Source organism: Solanum pennellii, chromosome 5, assembly GCF_001406875.1.
Source record: "Solanum pennellii chromosome 5, SPENNV200".
Lineage (NCBI taxonomy): Eukaryota > Viridiplantae > Streptophyta > Magnoliopsida > Solanales > Solanaceae > Solanum > Solanum pennellii.
This window is the reverse complement of record NC_028641.1, coordinates 30802219-30811831: the sequence shown is the minus strand read 5'-3', so window position 1 is coordinate 30811831 and position 9613 is coordinate 30802219. Positions and strand designations below refer to the sequence as shown.

The following is a 9613-nucleotide window of genomic DNA, read 5'->3' as shown; positions in this document are numbered from 1 at the left end:
AGAAAATAGTAATCGATTTGTAAATAAAGAAAGAGTGAAAACTTTAATTTACAAGATATCTTTTGAACTAAGTGTAACATCTCGTAACATGAAATAACTAAGAATAATCTAAAAAACCAAGAATAATCATTTTTGAAAATAAATAGGGAAATCTGGAAAATTACTAATTTCAAAAAAGTGATTTTTGGTCATTTTCAAACAACAATAAATCCCATCTCAAGAAGTGTTAGGGTGATTTCTTTATATGGCTGGAAATCCCTTGGAAGATCTTTCCAACGGCGCCGAGTTTGTACATTTATGATTATGTATGAGGGAGATATGCCTTCAAAAAGTTGTGTTGTTGGACTGAGGAAAGTCCATTCCGGATTTTAGTAAGGGTAAAGTAGTATTTTCACCCTAGTATTTCCTAATTCATTTTAAGGGTTTATTAGGGTTAAAAGCAAGTCCCAATTCAGTTTTATTAATGATTAGAACGCTTAGGGTTTGGGGAGAAGAGAGAAGAGAGAAGAGAAGAGTAAGATAAAGAATTATTAAATAACGCTAAGGTTTCTCTAGTGGACTTCGTTGGGGATTATTCCTATCGAGGTATGTGACATGCTTTTGTGTTGGGTTTATTCACACACACACCAATATTTTTAATTCAGCATGTTTTGTATTTATTGAATAATGAATCTTGAAGTTATTGATTAAAAAATTGTTGAAACCTTGTTGATAAAGTTGTAGTGTACCTTTAGTGGTTTTGATTCATGTTTTTGAACTGTTCTGTGATTCTAAACTATTGAGTATTGAGGATATTAGTGATCCTAAGAGTTTGGGGGAATATCCATGGTATTTTCGGAGGTTCAGAGTTTAAAATTACTGAAGAAAAGTTGGAAAACCCATCTGACAGGCCCTGAGGCACCGCTCATACTAGAGCCCCTCAGAACAGATTCTATCCATCAGGCTCTGGTACGTTGTGCCAGCCAGAGCGCCTAAGGACAGTGTCTGTCCGTCATGCTCTGGTTCTCCGCGCCTCTCAGAGCGCAAGATCACCTGGAGACCCCATTCTTTCCCTATCTTTCCGTACTAGTTCCTAAGTAATGAAATCTACACACATTTCTTGGTTGATTCCAATACTCTAAAGTACATTTAAACATCATGATATCATGATCCCTGAATCCATAATCCAATTCAAGAAAAATTAAGATCAAAGTCAAAGAAGTTAAGAAGCAAGTCAAAGTGAGTTCTTAAAGTTTCCAAGAGTCTTTAACAAACCTTTTTAACTTTTTTTAAGACTCAAGTTACAAGTAAGAAATAATAAAGTTCATGCTTAAAAGTTATAAGGGGACTATGTAATCCCTACGAGTTACAAATGTTTTTAACTTTAAATAAGTAAAGAGCCTTCGGGCTAGATTTCAGACCAAAGTAATAGCTTTATGAAAGAAACATGTAGGGAAACTATGATTTCCAGGAGAACTATTAAAGCTAGTTTTGAGTAATAATCTCAAAAACCATTTAATAAGTATGTTTTAAAAACATAAGAGACAGTATATTTTTGGGAGTAGTATTGATCACTGATGTGGGGATGCAAGTTCATATTAACTCAAGTCTCCAACAAAAATGTAGCCATCATACTTTTTAGATGAACCCTTTTCACAGTATACTGGTGGATCTATCAGGCAGTTCAGGTCATAAACTCTGGCAAGATTAGAATGTCTGGGAAGAGTAGGCCGAGTAACGTTGTATCATCACTATAGCTCTTAACTGATGGTTGTTGGTTAGAGAACCTACCACAAAAGAATTGTATTTTCGTACACATTAGTTATTTATATTATTACGTATGCCTCATAAATTATTTTTATACTTGTATACATTCCGAATTTACAACATGTTCCAGTCAACTTTTCTTTATATTGAATTTAACTTTAAACTTGATATATTAACTAAGAGCTAGTAAATTATGAGTTAAACAGAGCCAAGGTAAGTGTTCTTTATTAATCCTTTTCAAGCTTAAATGACATCTAGCATTCCCACGCGCATACTCATACATTCAATGTACTGATGCCAGTTGGTATACATCCTATTATGATGCATACGCAGGAAACGAGGATCGACATCCATCGCACCATTGATACAACTAAGCATCCCTGAGTAGTTGATCAGCCTCCTTGTATTCCGAAAGAAATCTTTTATTGATTTTTAGTTAGTTCAATGGATGTTGTGGGATTTGTCCCAACATTCATCTCAGTAAGTTTAGAGACTTCATAGATAGTTAGTAGTGCAATAGTTTTTACCTTTTCATTCTTATGTTCAACACTTGGATTGCCATTATGGCCATGTTTGATATTTAAATCTTTAAAGACATTCCAATTTATTTTTGTATGCAGTTGAGATAAATTGTGTTAGCATTATAAGTATTATTTTTTTCTTCCACTGAGTTAAGTAAGCCAGACCAAGGGTTCGCCCGAGGCCAATAATGGTCACCGAGTGCCTGTCCCGCCCAGGGTGTAGGCTTGGGGCGTGATAAACTTGGTATCAGAGAATAGAGTTCAATAGTTATAAAGAGTCTATGAATCTATGTTTGTAGAGTCTTAGTCATTGTCGTGCAGCACACCTCATCTATGATTAGGAGGCTACAAAATTTAGGAATTTCTTACTTCTTTCATACTCATTTTATGCTTTAGAGTTTATCTCTAAAAGCTTCCCTATAATTCGTGCTTGTGTATGTTTTAAATTATCATGCCTCCATAAAGCGCAGTTAGAGGTCGTCCATCCAGAAGAAATGTATAAGAGCCAGAGCTACCTAATGCACCCAAAGTGCAACCTCAAGGGGAAGTTAATAATGCTTAATTCTGTTAGGTTTTCTGGATGTTTAGTCAAGATGTTACCAAACAAGTCCGGCAACAAAGAGGAGCTCGACAAGAAAGGGCTGATACTTTGAGAATTCGGGAATTCTTAAGGATGAATCCCCAAAACTTCACTGATCAAGCACTATTGATGATCCAGAAAACATTGTAGAACAGTTGAAGAATGTATTTGATATGATGCATGTTGTTTGTGTTGAGAGAGTCAAACTAGATGCATACGAACTCAAGAATGTTTCTAGGTTTTGATACGACCAGTGGAAGGAGGGTAGAGGTGTGGATGAACCACACCCGAGTTGGGGTTGCTTTGAATAAGCTTTATTATGGCATTTCTTTCCCTAGGAGCTGAAGAAAGGAAAGGTAAAGGAGGTCCCTATTCAGAAACAGGAATCCTTAAGCATTCATGAATATGGGCTCCTGAGATGGTTAAAGATGTGAAGAGCATAATGAACTTGTTTGTTCTTGGCTTGGGTCGCACTTCAAGCAAAGAAGGTTGAGATACAATGTTTATTGGGTACATGGACATTTCAAGGTTAGTGGTCTTTGTGCAGTAGGTATGGGAAGACAAGCTTAAGGATAGAGAGGAGTTCAAAAGAAATAGAGCTAATATAGGGGATTATTCCGGGCAGCAGAAGAATGATGCACACCAATAATCCTTCCAACAAAAACAGAAGGGTCCTGCTACATCCTCTTCTAGTTAACCTATACCTAAGAATAAGTATGAGCATTATGGGCAAACTTCCAGATTTAATCCTTCATATTCTCAAGGTAGTGTAGCGCAGAGAGGTAATAAGCCTCCGGCATGCGCCAAGTGTGGCAGAAATCACTCCCGTATTTGTCATGAAGGCTCCACGGGCTGTTTCAAATATTATTAAACTGGGCATTTCATGAAAGAGTGTCCAAGGAGGAACAAAGTCGGGGTTAATGAGGGTAATGGAGCTCAATTGTCATCAGCTGCTCCACCAGACAGGACTGCACCTGGGGAAGCTACTTCTGGTGCTGGCGGAGGAACAAACCACTTATATGCTCTCTATAATCGGCAGGAACAGGAGAATTAAGCAGATATTGTCGCTGGTATGATTCGAGTCTTTGACTTTACTATTTATGCATTATTAGACCGAGGAGCGAGTTTATATTTTGTAACGCTCTATGTTTCTATCAACTTTGAAATTATTCCAAAGCAACTTAGCGAACCATTCAGTGTTTCCACACTGTTGGTGAATCCATTCTTGCAGAAAGAGTCTATCATGGTTGTCATGTTTTCTTCAGTCACAAGAGTATCATGGCTGATTTAATAGATTTAAACAAGGTAGATGTTGATGTCATTCTAGGTATGGAATGGCTCCATGCATATTATGCATCAATAAATTGCAAAACTCAAGTTTTCATGCTTAAAATTCCGAATGAGTCAGTCATAGAGTGGAGTTGTATTTCAGTAGTTCCTAAGAGTCGTTTCATGTAGTGACATAAGGCAAGAAATTTAGTTTGTAAGGGTTTTATCTATCACTTATTCCGAGTTAATTACTCAAGTGCTGAGGTACCTTCACTTCAGTTAAGTTCCTATAGTCAGTGAGTTTCCAGAAGTCTTTTGTGATGATCTACCCAAAGTCCCTCCTGAGAGAGAAACAGACTTTGGTATAGACATCATCCCAGATACGCGTCGTATCTCTATTCCGCAATAAAGAATGATACCAACATAGTTAAAAGAGCTAAAAGAAAAATTGAATGAATTATTTTATAAGGGCTTTATTCGACCAAGTATCTCACTTTGGGGCGCTCCACGCTTATTTGTAAGAAAGAAAGATGGTTCCCTTAGGATGTGTATAGATTAGCTAATTTAATAAGGTGACCATCAAGAATAAGTATCCTTTTTAAATGATAGATGATCTTTTTGATCAATTCAGGGTGCATCTTGCTTTTCGAAAATCGATCTCAGATTGGGCTACCATCAATTGATAGTTCGGGAATGTGATATTCCAAAGATAACATATTAGAACCACATATGGTCACTATGTCTTTCTTTTTATGTCCTTTTGTTTGACAAATGCACCTGCATCATTCATGGATCTTATGAAAAGAGTCTTCAAACCTTATTTAAATTTGTTTATCATCGTCTTCATTGATGACATACTGATTTATTCAAGGAATGAAGAAGATCATGCTTGTCACCTCTGGATAGTTCGTCATACTTTGAGAGAAAAAGAGTTATATGCCATGTTCTACAATGTGAGTTTTGGCTTAAATCTGTGGCATCTTGTTCCATATAGTTTCTGGTTATAGGATTATAGTTGATACCCAAAAGATAGAAGCATTCCAGAGTTTGCCTGGACCCACGTCTCTAACCGATATAACGAGTTTCTTGGGTTTGGCTAGCTACATAAAGAAGATTTGTAGAGGGGTTATCGTTTATCTCTTCTCCATTGACCAAGCTAACTCAGAATACAGTTAAGTTTCAATGATCTGAAGATTGTGAGAAAATGTTTTAGGTAATGAACAATAGGTTAATTACTACTTAACTTCACCGGAGGGTACTCAAGGATTTTTCGTGTATTGTGATACATCTAGGGTAGGTTTGGGATGTGTATTGATGCAGAATGACAAGGTTATAACTTATGCCTCCAGACAATTGAAGATTCATGAGAGGAATTATCTAACTGATGACCTAGAATTGGCTGCAGTAATTTTTGCTTTGATGATATTGCTCCAATAATTGTATAGTGTTCATGTAGACATATTTACTAACACAAGAGCCTCCAATATGTGTTCACCGAGAAAAAACTAAATATCAGACAAAGGAGGTGGTTGAAATTACTTAAGGATTACGACATAAGTGTTATTTACCACCCCGGTAAGGCCAATGTGGTTGCTGATGCATTATTGAGGTTATCTATAGGAAGTGCTTCCCATGTTTAAAAAGGAAAGAGAGTGTTAGCCAAATATGTGCACAGACTTACACGTTTGGGATTAAGACTTATGGATTCCACATAAGGAGGTATAGTGGGAACTAATGAGGTTGAGTCATCGTTAGTGTCAGAGGTGAAAAAGAAGCAGGCCAAGACCCCACTTTTCTTTATTTAAAGGTGAATGTTTATAAGAAAAGAGTTATAGATTTTGAAAAATGGAGAGATGGTGTGCTAAAGTATCTAGGTAGTTTGTGTGTACTAAAGGTGGATGAACTTCGAAAGAGTATCATAAAGGAAGATCATAGCTCCAGATATTCCACGCATCTAGGTTCCATAAAGATATACCAAAATTCGGGAGAGTTATACTGGTGGGAGGGTATCAAGAAAGATAATGCTAAGTTGTACCTTCAAGAGGTAGTGAAACTTCATGGAGTTCCGGTCTCCATTATTAAAGATAGAGGTGCACAGTTTACTACACAATTCTGGAGTACAAAGGTGAACTTAATCACTCCTATTCATCCTCAAACGGATTAGATGGACGGGTAACAGAGCGTACTATCGATGAACTTATAAATATATGTTGAGATCTTGTGTTATCTACTTCAAAGGGAATTGGGATGATCACATACCTATCATTGAGTTCGCTTACAACAACAATTACCATTTGAGCATCCAAACGGCTCCATGTGAGGCTCTTTCTGGGAGAAGATGCACTTCTATTATTGGATGGTTCGAAGTTGGTCAATCAAGGTTAATAGGACTACACTTAGTTTACCAAGCCATGGAGAAAGTTAAAGTGTTTAAAGAGAGATTGAAACAGACACAGAGTTGCCAAAAGTCCTACACATATGTTAGGAGAAGGCCGTTAGAATTTGAGGTGGATGATTGGTTGTATCTGAAAGTGTCACCCATGGAGGTGGTTATGAGGTTTGTTAAGAAGGAAAAACTTAGTCCCCGGTATATTGGTCCTTACAGAATTTCCAAGAGAGTTGGAAATGTAGCATATGAGTTGGAGTTACCCAAAGAGTTAGAAGAAGTTCATTCGGTATTCCATGTGTCTATGTCGAAGAAATGCTTGGGTGATACTTTATTGATTGTACCAACTGAGAATGTTGGGATTAAGCATAAGTTATCCTATGAGGAGATTCTGGTTCATGTTTTTGATCATCAACTTTGCAAGTTGATAACAAAGGAAGTGGCATGGATTAAAGTTCTTTGAAGGAATCAGTTTATTGAAGAAGAAACTTGGGAAGATGAGGAGAATATGAATAAGAGATATACACATCTCTTTGAATTATGAGAGAATGCAGATTAAGGTATTAAATTCTCTTCTTAGCGCTTTATAAGACTATGTGTGAGGAGGTTATTATTTGCCCTTGTTATTGAGTGCTAAAATGATGTTAGTACCCTTATCTTAGTCAAAGATTTCTCATTCGAGGACACATGTTCACAAGGGAGAAAGATTGTAACATTTTGTAACTTCAAATAACTAAAAATAAGCTAATAAACCAAGAAAAATTATTTCTTTAAATAAATAAGGAAATCTGGAAAAATTCCTAGTATTAAAAATGTGAATTATGGTCATTTTAAAATGTCCATAACTCCATGATAATGAATAGTAAGGGTTATTTCTTTAAATGGTTGGAATTACCTTGGGAAGATCTTTGTAATGGCGTCGAGTTTGTGCATTTTCGAGTTCGTATGAGGGACATATGCCTTTCGGATGTTGGATTGTTAGACTGAGGAGAATATAATCCAAATTTTAGTAAGGGTAAAGTAGTATTTTCATGGTAGTATGCCTAATTAATTTTAAATGTTTATTAGGGGTAAAACCAAGTCCAAATTCAGTTTTAAAAAAGTTGAGAATGCTTAGGGCTTGGGGAGAAAAGAGAAGAGAAGAAAAAAATCATAGATTCTTCAAGAACACTAAGGTTTCACTAGAGAAATTCGTCGGGGGTAATCACTATCAAGGTATGTGAGATTTTCTCTGTTGGTTCGTTCACCCACACACTAGTATGTTTAATTCAATAAGTTTTGTATTTATTGAATGATGAATCTTGAAATTGTTGATGAACAATTGGTGAAACTTTGTTGGTAGAGGTGTAGTGTACTTTTAGTGGTTTTTATTCTTGTTTCCAAGCTGTTTTACGAGTCTAAACTATTGAGTATTGAGGATATTAGTGATCCTATGTTTTTAGGGGAATATCCATGGAAGTTTGGGAGGTTTTGAGTGGAAAATTGGAGAAGAAAAATCAGAAAACCCGTCTGAAAGGCCTTGGGGCGCCGCTCCTAGAAGAGACCCTAAAAACAGACTCTATCCATCAAGATCTGAGCCGCCACGCCAGACAGAGTGACTGAGAACAGTATCTCTCCGTCAGGCTGTGGCGCTTTGCGCCTCTCAGAGCACCAAGGTCACCTGGAGACCCCATTCTTTCCCTATCTTTCCGTAGTAGTTCCTAAGTGATGTACCCACATATCATTGTTGATTCCAACACTCTAAAGTACATCTAAACATGATGATTTCATCCATAAACATGAGATGATAATCCTTGAATCCATAATTAAATTCATGGAAAGTTAAAATCAAAGTCAACAAAGTTAAAAGTCAAGTCTCAAAGTTAAGAAGAAAGTCAAAGTTAGTTCTTAAAGTTTCCAAGAGTCTTTATCAAACCTTTTTAACATTGTTTTATGACTCAATTAACAAGTTAACCAAGAGTAAATAGTTGTGTGCACACTAAAAAGTTATAACGGGACTAAGTAATCCTTAAGAGTTACAAAGGTTTTTATATTTAAACAATTACAGAGCCTGGGCTAGTTTTTAGACAGAAGTAATAACTCTATGAAATAAAGAAAGCAGGGAAACTATGATTTCCATGAGATCTATTTAAAGCTAGGTTTTGAGCAAAGTCTAGATCTAGTATATGCAAAGTAGACGGAGCCGAGGTGAACAATTGACACCTTACGATCCTGAACTGAATCGAACTTTGAGGGGAATGGAGAATCAAGGGGTCCTAGTCAACCCGAACCAAGGGAATGTAGGTGATGGAGAAGGTGTGTAGCCTCAAATATTCTTTAGTGCAAAAAATCAGGCACCCATTGGTAATCAGTTAGGAGATGCTTTGAGATTGTACCCTTCAGCAGCCCCACGACCTTAGGAAACATTGTTGACTCTGATGGACCTCTTGTCCTACCCAATTTGCCTCCGGGGCACTCATTCGTGGTGATGAGTAACCTGATGCAAATTCTCACCGTGAGGGGTTTATTATCGAGACTGCTATCGAAACATCCACGTGCGCATATAGCCAAGCTAAGGTTGTTTGTAAAAGTTGCGTGGGTAGACCATATTTGGACATGGATGTCATCGGCTTGAGAGTATTCCCTCTATTATTGACAGGATATGTCTCTATATGGTTCACTGAGCTGCCCTACAACTCAATCCATACTTGGGTCAATTGAGAAATGTGTTTTTAGCAAAATACTTTACAGTTTCCTAGAAGCGAAACCATAAGGATAAGGCGAACAACTTTGTGACTTTACCTAGTGAGTTGGTGAATAGCTATTGGGGTAAATTTATTGCATTCATAAGGGGTGTCCCAAATCATCGCATAGATGATTAGTCACTGAAGGAGTACTTCTACAAAGGACAAGATGAAAACAAAAAAGAGTTGCTCGATACTATTGCGAATGGATCCTATGGGGAATGCGCATATTCTGAGATTGCAGAGAAGTTAGATAAGATATCTTGCATCAATAAATCTTGGAGCACTAAAAAGTCAGACACTAGGCAAAACACCTTTGTCTTTAAGGCTACAAACAATCTAGCTGCAGATGAAATTCGTGAGCAGACGGCGCAGATGAAAACTGAGT

General features: G+C 37.0%; 1 protein-coding gene across 1 annotated transcript; it reads left to right on the top strand.

Moving 5' to 3' along the window:
• The first annotated feature begins 6527 nt into the window (after positions 1–6527).
• Positions 6528–8100, top strand: LOC107019429. Its single transcript, XM_015219934.1, has 2 exons — positions 6528–6956; positions 7945–8100. Exons 1-2 carry the CDS (start codon positions 6528–6530, stop codon positions 8098–8100), a joined length of 585 nt encoding a protein of 194 aa, XP_015075420.1.
• The last annotated feature ends 1513 nt before the right edge of the window (positions 8101–9613 follow it).